The sequence below is a fragment of the Cervus canadensis genome, chromosome X (genome assembly GCF_019320065.1).
Source record: "Cervus canadensis isolate Bull #8, Minnesota chromosome X, ASM1932006v1, whole genome shotgun sequence".
NCBI classification, from domain to species: domain Eukaryota; kingdom Metazoa; phylum Chordata; class Mammalia; order Artiodactyla; family Cervidae; genus Cervus; species Cervus canadensis.
Window position 1 is genome coordinate 45,654,067 of NC_057419.1, and position 13,853 is coordinate 45,667,919.

Here is a 13,853-nt window from a genome sequence, read left to right on the forward strand (position 1 = left end):
TCCCAGACAAGAACACTGGAGTGGGTTGCCGTTTCCTGCTCCAGGGGATCTTCCCAGCCTCGGGATCGAATCCATATCTCTTACATCTCCTGCATTTACAGGTGGATTTTTTTTAACCACTGAGCCACCTGGTAAGGTGATTAAAACCAAAAAGTACTAATATTAACATTAGATACAATTCATGTTAAGGGGACTTTATCTGGACTGACTTGGTGATTAGAGTGAGTGGGTCTAGGAAAAGGAAGCCCCCAAATGTGATAAGGGTTATTTCTACATTAACAGAGGGTCAAAAATGAAAGAAATGAACCTTCTGGAATTTGAGAGCCTTACAAGTTTAATACTAACCTCATCAGATATTTGCTGAGCAAGACGAATTGACACATTTCTAAGCATGCATTCAGATGATGGATTGGGAATGCTCTGAAGGGCACTTTGTAGCACCACTGCTTGATCATGAGTCACTTGGTTGACCTGAAAAAAGTCAAACATTTTAATACTATGTACATAGCCAGAGCCAATCATTTGCCCCTCATTCATCCCCCCCGCCCCCGATGACGTGCCTTCTGTAAATACACTGTAGAACCTGTGTGGCTTACACAAAAAGTTCTTTGCATTACCAACAATGTGGGCTTTCTCTTTACCTTGTGCAGTGGAGGGCCACATATCCCTCTGCAAATCCCTTTTAGATCAATCTGACTTGTGTCTCTACAGCTGCATTCAGCATAACTTGTAGAGGTGAGTGAATGATAAACCAAACTGACTCATTCCAATTCTATCTAGAAACTCAGTAAAGTACTCCACATGCATGCTCCTGGGCAGAGTCTGCTCCCCATTCACCTGGTCATCAAATTCTTCTTAGAAAAGGAGAAAAACTAAGGAATATCAGTAACAGAATAGAAGCATTAATGTATAAAAGGCACTAGAGCATCACACTTAAGTTCATAAAGAAAAAATGTTACTTTAAAGTCATCAGCCAGGCAATTCTGTTTTACAAGTTCTACCTCCTCTTTATGCTCCAAGTATTTCTACAACAGTATTTAAGACAACTCTGTGTTACTAATTTTGCCTTTAGTGTCCTGCTGACTGTGAGCTCCTTGAGATTAGAGGCTATTATGTACCTTCATATCCACAGTAGCACATTTTCTGAATAAAAGAGAAAAGTGAAAGAGGGAAGCATTTATATTTTCTGTTTACCTCATTAACAAGCTCCTGTGTCAGGGATTACAATAAAAATTTGTTTTTATCTTAAGAAGAATACCACTGTTTAAAAATCCTAGTAAATATACTACTTTTAATACAGAACAATTTAAGACTTAGGCCACTTTTTTTTCATTATCCTTTTTAATGAAAATTTCTAATATATATGACAATGGAGAGAACAGTATTACCCACTGTGCTGCTTTAACAATTATGAACAAAAGGACCAAAATTATCTTGGCTAACCACTCCTGCTCACTTTCCATCCTCTCCCTACCCCAGGATTATTTTGAAGCAAATCCTAAATACTATAATTTTATTTGTAAATGACAATTATTTTTGAGAGGGTTCTTTCTTTTAAACATAATCATAAGTATCTTCATCACACCTAAAATAATTATGTTATTACCTCAATTACATGTGATTATTATAACATCACATATATAATCAATATTCTAATCTCCCTAAGACCTAAGCCATTCCTAAAACAGAAAATTTGTATTCCTGAACCTTGTATCTTCTATTGCTAACTTAGAAAACTATCACTTATGAGGCATGTAAAAGAACTCAAATGCATAGTTTTGACTTCTCGTGACAGACATTGAATTCTGGCATGTCTTGAGAACCTTTGCTAAAATGGATCAAGGATGCCATCAAGACGACAACAGTCAAAATGAGATCAGAATTGGAGGTTAAGCCTGTTAAGGTGAGAAGAGAGGCTGGCAAAAGGGTAAATCAGTTACAGGTGACGCCTGAACAGCATGTGTGTTAAGACAGACATTCCATGCAGTCGAAAATCTGCACATAGCTTTACAGTTGGCCCTGGGTATCTGTGGTTCCAATCAAATTAGGATGGTGTAGTACTGCAGTGCTTATTGAAAAATCCATGTATAAGTAGACTCGAGCAGTTCAAACCTGTGTTGTACATGGGTCAACTGTACATCTTTTTTATTACCACCTGTGTCTATATGAGGTAGTAAAAGATTCATATGGAGTTTTTAATAGGTTTAAAATAATTGAAAGAGTGACTTCCCTGGTGGTCCAGTGGTCAGGACTCTGCGTTTTCACTGTTGAGAGTCCGGGTTCATTCTCTGGTTGGGAAACTAAAATCCCACAAGCTGCTCAGCAAGGCTAAAATAAATAAAGTAATTGAAGACTATCTGGGGTTTCTAGTGGTTCCATACCAACTTTAGGATTATTTGTTCTAGTTCTGTGAAGAATGTCACAAGTATTTTGATAGCAATTGCATTAAATCTGTAGATTGCTTTGGGTATGAACATTTTAACAATATTAATTCTTCCACTCCATGAACACAGCAAAACTTTCCATTTCTTCATATTGTATTACAACTTCCTTTTATCAATGTCTTATAATCTTCAGACTATAGGTCTTTGATTTCCTCGGTTAAATTTATTGCTACATATTTTTTTTCATGTGACTCCTTTCTTGATTTCTCTGATAGTTTATTATTAGCATATAGAAACGCAACAGATTTCTGTATATCAATCTTGATTCTTACAACTTTACTGAATTCACTTTTTCTACTATTTTTTTTGGTGGAGCCTTTAGGGTTTTCTAAAAATCGTATCATGTCATCTGCAAACAGGGATCGGGATCCAACAATTCCAGTCCTGGGTATATACTTGAAGAAAATGAAAACCCTAATTTGGACAGACACATGCACCTCAACGTTCATTAACAGCGTTATTCACAATTACCAAGATATGAAAGGAAGCAACCTAAGTGTCCATCAACAGATGAATGGATAAAGAAGACGTGGTCTGTGCGTAGTGTATGGAATATATTACTCAGCCACAAAAAGAATGGAAAGGTTTGCCATTTGTGACTACATGGACGATCATGAGGGTATTATGCTAATAGAATAAGTTAGAGAAAGACAAATATCATATATTTTTATGTATATGTGGAATCTGAAAGATAAAACAAACAAGTATAGCTAAACAGAAATAGAACCACAGATACAGAAAACAAACTAGTGGTAACCAGAGTGGAAAGGGGTAGGTTGGAGAAGGGCAAAAAAGGTGAAGAGGATAAGAGGTACAAACTACTATGTATAAAGTAAGTGAGTTATAAGGATGGAAGGTAGAGCACAGGGAATATAGCCAATATTTTATAACTACATGAAGTATGATCTATAAAAACATCAAATCACTATGCTGCACACCTGAAACTAACATAACATTGTAGTCAACTACGTGTCAATAAACATTAATTGAAAGTCAACAGGACTTAAGGGGGCCAGGAAGAACTCTCTGCTAAGAGTACAGTCAGTGAAAAGCATTTTTAATTTTAATACAAATATAATTTAATAGAAGGAAACCAATAAAATGAGGTACTACTGGAAAGGAACTGAAAGCATTTTGAATCAACTCTGAACTCTATACTTAAGAGTTACTAAGTTTAACTTTAAAAACTGCCATCTGTTATTATAAAAAGATTTTTTAAAAAGTCTGTATTACCGATGCCATGGGATTCACGCCTTCCACACCTGGCTGACAAGCTTCTGCCACGGCTCGAACGTGACCATAGCCAATGGCAGTTAGCAACAGCTTGGCTATTTTAAGAGCATTGAGGTAGGCACCCCTTCGAGTTTCCATATCTGCATTTGGTAAGAAGTTATTTCTGGTTAGCATGCTCAAGACAAGGGGGAGGCCACCACTTTTCAAGAAGTGAAACTGAAAATCAGAGGAATCATCAGCCAGAGGTGCACCAGCAGGCATTAACAAGGCATAGACTACCTGGAAAAAAGAAAAACTGTATTAAAAGATTTTAAAAAGACAACTTATTTGCCTCATCATCATTAGTTTAAAATTTTCCTGTATTTTTAAATTCTTTCAAAAATACTTCACAAGTATTCCATGTTCTTCACACTATCATATAAGAGATCAAATTTAAAGAACATGGGGTAAATTCAAAAAGTAAAAACAAACCTCTGTTAGGTATAGTACTTGTGAGGCTGAAGGACCAAAGAAAAGTGAGTCAAGAGATGGACTAAGGCTGCTGTCTCCAAGTTTGGCATGGTCTAAACAAATAGCTCTTAATTTTTCTATTGTTGTGCTGTCTGTAAGAAAAAAAAAAAGACATAGTCTAAAATAAAACAATAATTCATGCATTCATATTTCATTTTGGACATTCTGAAGACTACTTTAGTATGAAATAGAAATCAGTTGAGTTATAGACTCAAACTTCACAAGATATAACCAGATCTGCATTGATTTAAAACAAAGAAAAAGTCACAATCAATCAGGGCTCTTTTATCATTCAACACAGATATGAAGGAAGCAGTCTCTTCCTACTCAGAGATCTGAAATCAACATGTCTTCCTCAGACACTAGAGGCTGAAAATGGAGAAGGAAATGGCAACCCTCGCCAATATTTTTGCCTAGGAAATCCTATGGACGGAGGAGCCTGGCAGGCTACAATCCATGGAGTCACAAAGAGTGGGACACGACTGAGTGACTGAGCACACAGCAACGGAGACTAAAAAATATAACACACTTCAAAAGGAAGTAGTTCTTACTGAAAATAACAAAATGAAAGTATGACAAGCTCTCCTTTCCAACTTCTCTAATTTTAGCCTCCATGACACCATGTATTATCTGGTTTGTTACAATGCAAGAAACTTACTGGTACCATTAGTAACTGTACCTTAAAAAGTAAACATTAAAAAAAAAAAAAAAAGGAACAGTATCTCAAAGTAAAAGGATTTTTTTTTATAATATTAGAAGATGCACTTCATTTAAGTCACAGTGAAAAGATACAGTAGAAAAGAGAAAGAATCCTATTATTAGCTACCAAATACTCAAACTTACTTCAGAAAGTACTTTAATAAAGAAAAAATTTGCAAGGTAAATGCCCTATGATTTAAATACACTTGGATAAAAAAGATTTTCTTTTTTTAGTAAAAGCGTTTTTTCTTGAAGAGTAAAGATAACCGAAAATTACTATAATTTCCATCGGCTAAGCTAACTTTTAGTGGCCCGGAAATATCTTATTAAAAAAATTCAAATTAGTGTTGAAATATGTTGGTTTTCCCTATTCTGAAGGGGGAGTAACATGTACCTAAATGAAATATTGTTTTAATAATATAACATTTGTGAATATTTTCTCCTGTCATTAAATATTCACCCCTACATCATTTTTAATGATTAAAATGATATGTCACTTTAACCAGTATACTAGTTTAATATCTAACAATGGTTATTTTAGGTTTTCTCAAAAAACGTTTGTTAGACAATAAAGATCCAAATTATTCTCTACAAAGAAACCAATTCATACACTATATCTGAAAATATCTTGCTTAGTTTTATAAGTATTCTGAGTGAAGGGCAAAGGGAATAGGAGAAAAGAAACAAGAGCTATAAGAAAAGGATGCACTGAGTTTTAAGTAAATCATTTAATGTTGGATTATGGTTTATTCATTTGCGGGATCTGAACCAAATCACTAGTGGCCATTTCACCTTTAGCATCTATGAACCTAAATAACTTTAGGTCCTCGATTATGTACATGCTCATTTAACAAAATATGGAAAATAAAGAGAAAAATTTAAACTGCCCATAATGCTGGATTTTAGTTTATTTCTTTCTAGCCTTTGGAAGAGATACCTAAGCCTAATTAATTATATGATATAGCAGCATGCTATTAAAAAGTCTAGAAAATGATGAGCAGTAACACATGGGTTAAGAGTACAAACTTTAGAGCCCAACTGCATGCATTATTTTAGAACTTCCTCTAAGCTGTGTGTCTCTGGCCAAAAGCAGCAGCAGCAGCAACAACAACAACAACAACAACAAAAAATCACTCCGTGCCTCAATTTCCCCATCTTTAAAATACAAATAAAAATAATTCCCTCCATAGGAATGTTGTGAGGTTAAGTAACTTAACAAGTGTGAAGATATTAGTTAGACCAAACTCCTGGGAAAAAGAAAGCTCTGAAGAGGAAAAGCAACTCCTCTGCTGGTAAAGCAACATACATTTTGACTTCTCTGTAACAGGCAAGAACCTGGTTTCCTGATGTGCTTAAGGGTCACAAGAACTCTTGAGGAGTTTACCTACAGAGGACTGTGTAAGTTCTAAGGTTTAACAGCAAATTATAATGGAGGCACTTGAGTTTAGGCAAAGATTCAGAATAAACAGAAGTCAATTACTAGGAAAAAGCTTCTAATTCCACCTTGGTTTTGTTCCTTGGTTTTGTTCCTCCTTTTAAAATATGTGCAAGTGTACACAAACACTAAATGACTCCTCAAATGTTAGAAACAGAATTTATAACTACTTCCTCTTCTTTGAGCTCCTGCTTCCTTTCTTAAAGAATGTGTTCATGCACAGCCCATGTGTGTAACAACCACAGTGACAAAGACCAGGTTGACACTTGTTGAATACTGATTAAATACCAGTCACCAGGCTAGGGTTTTCCATATATGATCCCATTTAATCCATACAATTCTATGAATTGTTATTCATAGTTATCCAATAGTTATTATTGGTCCAGTTTTATAGATAAGGAAGCTCTGAAAAACTAAGATAACTTATGTCTAAGGCCATGGAATAGCAACTTGAAGAAGCAGGATCTGAACTCAAGTTCATTTGAGTCCAAAGCCTATGATTTGTATACTGTCGTACAACCATTACTGGCATTTTCAAAGCTGGCTATTTCAAATTAAGGTATGATACTTGGATTATATAAAATATGATAAAAGCACCCTCTTAAGTTTTCTGCTTGAGCTGCCTGGCAAGAGCTCCCTCTCACCATCTGGTGGCAGTATGCTCCAATCACAAGATCAGGGATTATGAGATGGCCTTTTCAAATATTAAAGGTGAATTTGCATACATAAAGCAACAACTCTTACTCGAATACTAGGTAAGTAAAATAAATTCTAAGCAATACAACGGATAAAGATCAAATTAAATCAAGTCATTAAGAAAAGCTTTATTTAAGAATGTAATTAACATCTGAATTGATTCTACACCATATGACTCAGGAAATGAGATGGGGTGAGAAAGGTCAACATACTTTAGAAAAAGAAGATAATGGAAACATAAGACAGTTTTAAAAATTATCTAGGCCAATTACTGAACTGCATTTATCAGCAACAAACTTCATTAAAATGAGAATAAATTAAAATACATAAACTCAAAACGAATAAAGACACTGAAAGGAGTGGAAAAAATGTTAGAGATGTCAGCTAATTATTGAAGGTGTAGAGGGGATGGAAGATATTAATAGCTGGCTTAGCTGAACCCAAGAAGTGCTTTTTGGGGAGAAAGAAAAAGGGTACCTATAAATCAGCACCCCACCAAATTCTAAAAGTTAAGGATATGAAAGCAAAACATACTTGAGCAGATACAGATGAATTAAAGACTTTGAAAACAGAGTGACTGAAGTCTGCAAAAGAAGCCACTTTCTACTCTATTTCCCTCCCTAATAGACTGATAAAGCTGGGAAGCAGATGTCTCACTAACAGAGAATAGAGACAGATATGGAATGCAGAAAAACTAAGAAGCAAGATTAGTCAGTATGTGTCCATGTTTGTTTTCTGATATAAATGTGTGTGTGTGTTTAAGTGTGTATTACTTCCTCAGTTCAAAGAAAAGGCCTAGGTGACAAGAACACCCCAATAGTAACGAGCACAATTTAGCTGTTGGATTCTGGTTTCTACCAGAGTACCCTCCCCCTTGCTAAAAGGAGAAATGCCTGTTTCTAGGGCTGGAATACAGAAAGCGCTACACGAACTTTAAATATCTTGTGCCAGAAAGTAAAAAGTACTGGAAAGATGATAAACTATATCTAAACTACATCTAAAAAAGCATTAGGTTCATATAAAAAACATAGTGTGTACATCCACTGACCATAACTGGGACAACTGAGCATCAAAATAAATAATGATTGTAATGGCTATAATGGATAAGGTGGTTAGATAGCATCACCGACTCAATGGACATGAACTTGAGCAAACCCTGGGCGACAGTGGAGGACAGGGAAGCCTGGAGCGCCTGCAGTCCATGGGGTCACAGAGAGTCCGACACGACTCAGCAACTGAGCAACAACAATGTAATGGCTATAACCCAATGGATAAAATAAGAATCTATGAGTAAATAGTGATCACACGTTAATTTACAGGGGAGAAGCAAGGCTCTACTTTGTCGTTCTTGGAGTTCTTGAATTGTAGTTGCAACTTTTCTGTAAAGGAGTAAATGTTTCCAAAAAGTTTTTTTAAACATTTTTTAAAAAGTTGTATAGAATTGAATGATCTGGTTCAATTCTTTCCACCAACTCTTATTTTCAGCTCATAACTTTGTAGAATGTTAGGTTTTAGATGAAAACATCTATTAGAGCACAAACACTGAAATGTGTTAATGAAAAACAAAATCCTATGGAAAGGATTCCTTGGAGGAAGGTCTTAAAATTTTAACACTAGAATACCTGGGGTCAAGAAGTTAACAGAAGAGCTAGAAAAAGTTAAGGATGCCACCACAAAGCCGAACTACTAATCAAATGTGAATGTTATATATTCAGATTAGTATTACTTTGGAAACAAACAAACCAAACCACCTCCCATGTACCCCCCTTCTGAAATAAATGCACGAAGGTTATCAGCATAACAGAGTCCCTCAAAAAAGGTTCAAGACATAGGAGCTGATGAACAGAAATCTACCATAGGAAGGCTGAAGAAAGAAGTCCCAAAATGGTAACTGCATAACAAACAGCAACCAGATGAGAGGAGGCAGAAGAATAATTCCAGAACAGTGGAGCCGACATATTATATAATACCCATGATAATGGAAAATTATTTTGAGAGATTATTAGAGAATACGTGGGAAGAATTAGTGATAGGTGTATAGAAAATCAAGAAAATGAAAAGGGAAAATTATTAAGCCCCGAAAAAAAAAAGCTGCCATTAATCTAGCAAACTATTTTTCACACACTCTTCAACAAGCAAATGCTGAATATGATTTTAAGAAAATATTGGAGGAGGGACTTGCCTACAGGGCCAGTGGTTAAGACTCTGCCCTTTCACTGCAGGGGGCTTAGGTTAGATCAGGGAACTAAGATCCTGAATGCCATGTGGTGCAGACAAAAAAGGGAAAAAGAAAAAATTGGAAGAATGTGGAAGTAAGTTTACATTTACACAACAGAAAACCAGTAGGTATGTAAAACTGACAGTTGTATGAGGGTATTATTTACAGATAATACAAACATAGATAATAAAAGCTAACAAATCGAAAATGGTTGTTTCCCAGGAATAAAACAGAAACAATGCTATAGATGACACATGATCCAACACACAGTCCAAGGGTCAGAAAATGTTTCCTGTAAAGGGCCAGATAGTAAATATTTAAGAGGCCATATGGTTTCTCCCATAACTGCTGCTATGCTATGACAAAAGCAGTTACAGACAGCATGCACATGAATGAGCATAGCTTACACACCAATAAAACTTTGTTTATGGATATCAAAATTGAAATGTCAATATAATTTTCGTAAGTCACAAAATATTCTTTTTTATTTTTTTCTATAGCATTAGAAAATGTAAAAACCCTCCTTAACTCTTGGACTGTTCAAAAAGCAGGCAGTGGGCTGGATTTGGCCAGTGAGCTATAGTTTGCCAACTCCCATTATTTTCCATCTAGGAACATAATTTGCTAACAAACCCATTCCTGTCCAACATGTACTTTATCAACACTATAATTATTTAAGAAGGAAATTCTTACCTGGTGGCATAAGTTTCATAAGTACTCTTGCTCCATCTCTAAGAGGTGGCATATTTAAGCTGCTACCCAAGTCCGCAACTTGCCAAAGGAAAGAGATGTATCTGGGATTCAGTGACATTATCTAGAATACAAAATACACGAAGTGTTTATCTGTAAATTACACCTCCACAAAGGAAGTCCCCGAATAAATGTTTGTTAATCTCCATACTGTTGCTTCTGTCATTTCTGTCCTGAAATGGTCGGCCCACACCATCTTCTCACCGTTAGAAACCCTTCATAATGTAGACTGAATATATTATCCGAGCCACCTCTAGTACGTTGTGTCCGACAGCTTTTTTACTATTTTGTTAAACTATTCCCATTATTCATACAAGTCAGATTCTGTACAAACAGCTGCCATGCCCCACTAACAGTTAAATTCCTAATCCAACTGATAGACTGCCAACTCTTCCGACACTAGAATGGCTGGTATTATTGTAGCCATTAAAATGTTTGTGGGGAGGTAAGGCAGGGAGACGTTACTTTCTTTAGAAACAAAAATACATTACTGACGATCTGAGAAAGACTGCGGGTATTTTCCTACAGAAACAGTTCTGAAGAATTCATTTTTTGTGACACAAATACAAAATACAGTGCTATTTTTCTCAGTGAACTTACAAGTTATAATTAAGTTGTATAATAGGCCAGTTTTATGTAAATATAATGACACTCTATCTATACAAAATGTGGTTTTTAAAATTTCAACCAAGTTACAATCACCTTTCAAAGGGATCCCTTTGAAAGTTGATGATTAACTGTACAGTTTGCCACAATAAATTTTAAGTTCAAAAAAAAAAAAAAAACTATTCCATACATGTTCCTCTTAAATAATCCAGCATAATGCCTTGCATACAGTAGTTCAAAACTATCTACTCACCACCCCAGGCAAACAGCTTTCCACTTCTGGATTGGGACCATCACTGTAATGATTACCATGGTTTCCAGGAGACCCAGTTGAGGAATCAGAAGAGCTATCAGGGCTTGAAGGCATATTGGAACTGATCTGTGTAAGTTTGGCTGTAATTAGCTAAAAATGATATACTAAGTTAGTATCAAAGACAAGGAAAACTACACAAAACAGTAGTGATACACCAATCAAAACAAAAAACGACACACTATATTTTTAGAAATATAATTTATAACTATTGTCTAACCTAATCACTTAAACAGTTTTGTTTTTAGAAATCTTTTCCTCTGCTATATTGTAGGTACCAATATGCCTGTCTCAGTGTTATAGTAATCCAAACACCTAATACAGTCACACATATAATGGATGCTCCATCAACATTTATTGATTAAAATGTTGACTACTAAACTGAAGAGTCCCAGGCTTGGTTTTCATGAAAAATTTGGTAATTATACTTACCGACTTATCTTTTAAGTTTAATTGTCCGATCAACTTTCTATCATCTGCAGGATCTATCAGTTCACCACCCACAAAGAGCTCAATTTTTGTATGAGCTACATTGGCTTTGATACGATTGAGAATACATCGTCGTACTGAGCCGATTGTATCATTTGTATGAGACCATACATCCAAGTCATCAACCTGTCTGCCTTGGTTTGGAAATCGAACTATAAAAGAGAGATGTTTACCACGGAAAGCTCTGGGGAAATAAAAAGGGAAAACATCATTGTGTTCAGCAGACTTTCAATTTTCTTGCTAAGAAAATAAAGCTAGGAATTTAAAATGGAATATTTTCTTACTAAACAAGAGAAAATGAGTTAAAGACATATCATTTTTGTGTGCTGTGCTTAGTTGCTTAGTCATGTCCGACTCTTTGCAACCCAATGGACTGTAACGTGCCAGGCTCCTCTGTCCATGGGGATTCTCCAGGAAAGAATACTCGAGTGGGCTGCCATGCCCTCCTCCAGGGGATCTTCCTAACCCAGGGACTGAACCCAGGTCTCCCACGTTGCAGGAAGATTCTTTACCATCTGAGCCACCAGGGAAGCCCATATTTTTAGGATCTTAAAACAAGTATTTACTGCTCCTTTCAACTACAAATATTATAAATAATCTTCAAAACACAACAATCATAGTTGTTACTCTTGTACCTAGTTTGTAGGTATCTAGTTACTAGACATTATAACAGAGACATGAGTAATATTTCACTTGAAAAGAAGCAAAAAAATTAACATATTCAAGGAGCAATTTAAATAATTCCATGGTCAAAAACAGAACTCTTAAATACTAATGGCTCATATTCAATAAATATTTCTAAATTATACATATTATTTGAAATTACTACATGGTAAAATCTTAAGAGAAATATCAAGACCCAAAGATGAGTGAATTAGCTAAGGGGAATTTTTTTTTTTTTTAAAAGGGGAATTTTAAGAGGCATAAATTCCCAGTTACAAAATAAAAGAGCCACAGGACACGTAGTAACTAGGCTTATCATGGTGATCGCTCTGTAATGAAATATTCAACCACTATGTTGTATACCAGGAATTAACATAGTATTGTAGGTCAATTATACCTCAAGATCAAATAAACTCATAGAAAAAGAGATCAGACTTATGATCAGCAGGCAGGGGGAAGGACAGGGAGTGAGGAATTGAATAAAGGTGATTAAAAGGTATAAACTTCCAGTTATAACTAAGTACTAGAGATGTAGTGTTCAACATGATTAACATAATGCTATTATATATGAAAGCTGTTAAGAGAATAAATCCTGACAGTTCTTGGCACAAAGGAAGAGTAATTTTTTTTCTTTTCTATCTGTATGAGATGATGAATGTTCACTAAACTTATTACAATCATATCATGATGTACTAAATCATTATAAACTTATATATCTGTATGTCTATTATATCTCAATAAAATTGGGTGAAAAAAGAAATGTTAGTAATCATTTGAAAGTATTTCTTACTATATTGGCTATCTGTCAAAGCAGCCTATTTTAAGAGTTCTTTCTAACTAACTCTGCAATCAGACTATTATTTTCAAAAGTGGAAATGAATGGTGTCAAAACACCTCAACTGCAAAATATCCCTGGCAACATTTAATGGGCAATAAAGTCAATGGCAAAAACAAAAACAAAACACCAAACAACCCTCCCCCCACAGAATAAAAAGAAACCAGACTTAATTTGAATGCCCTAAACAAAAACCAACAAAAAAACAGATCCAGAAAACAAAACAAAAATGGTCTACTATTAAAAAAAGATTCTGTAAGACATAAACACTGTTCGTAAGCAAGATGCTAAACATTTTCAAAAATGAAAAATTTCCTCTCCTTCTTCCTATACATCACTTTTTAGAATCCAATGGCTAGGAGACTGTCAAATCATTAAGGAGCAGCACAGTAGACAGTTACAAACCTTGACATAGGTAGAATTGTTCTTTCCTCATGATAATCACTGTCACATTCATTTATATATTCCCTTAATACAGTTAATACTCGAACCATTCGAACAGCTTCCTGTCTTGCACAATTAATACTGTCTTTGTCACCATCCAAAACACATAAAGTGTCATAGGAGGCTTTCAAACGATCAAAGCAAGACTGAATGAAGTCTTCATGGATAACCACCTACAAATAATGGGCCAAATAAAGACAGTTCAAGTTTTCTATAATTAAAGATGGGAACAATTAAGTTAAAGGTAGATTTCATTTAACCATAATCATATTTAACAAGAGGTTATACTGATAATAAAACACACTATGTTTGAAATAGACTTGTGGTTGCCAAGGGGGGAGAGAGGTTAGGGGAGGGAAGGATTGGGATTAAAGATGTAAACTATTATATACGGAATGGATAAACAACAAGGCCCTACTGCATAGCACAGGGAAATATATTCAATATCCTGTGATAAACCATAATGGAAAAGAATATGAAAAAGACATATTGTATATATGTATAACTGAGTCACTTTGCCG

At 35.2% G+C, this 13,853-nt stretch overlaps 1 protein-coding gene across 5 annotated transcripts in view; it reads right to left on the reverse strand.

The window, feature by feature from the left end:
* Nucleotides 1-13,853, reverse strand: part of USP9X (ubiquitin specific peptidase 9 X-linked) — a 115,019-nt gene that overhangs the window by 32,181 nt on the left and 68,985 nt on the right. For all 5 annotated transcript variants that reach the window (XM_043460164.1, XM_043460163.1, XM_043460165.1 and 2 more), the window contains exons 18-24: nucleotides 13,294-13,505; nucleotides 11,334-11,574; nucleotides 10,845-10,994; nucleotides 9,929-10,049; nucleotides 4,149-4,279; nucleotides 3,678-3,956; nucleotides 346-471 (exon numbers count right to left, since the gene is read on the reverse strand). In XM_043460164.1, the coding sequence (XP_043316099.1) occupies nucleotides 346-471; nucleotides 3,678-3,956; nucleotides 4,149-4,279; nucleotides 9,929-10,049; nucleotides 10,845-10,994; nucleotides 11,334-11,574; nucleotides 13,294-13,505 (1,260 nt within the window). The remainder of the gene's footprint in view (nucleotides 1-345; nucleotides 472-3,677; nucleotides 3,957-4,148; nucleotides 4,280-9,928; nucleotides 10,050-10,844; nucleotides 10,995-11,333; nucleotides 11,575-13,293; nucleotides 13,506-13,853) is intronic.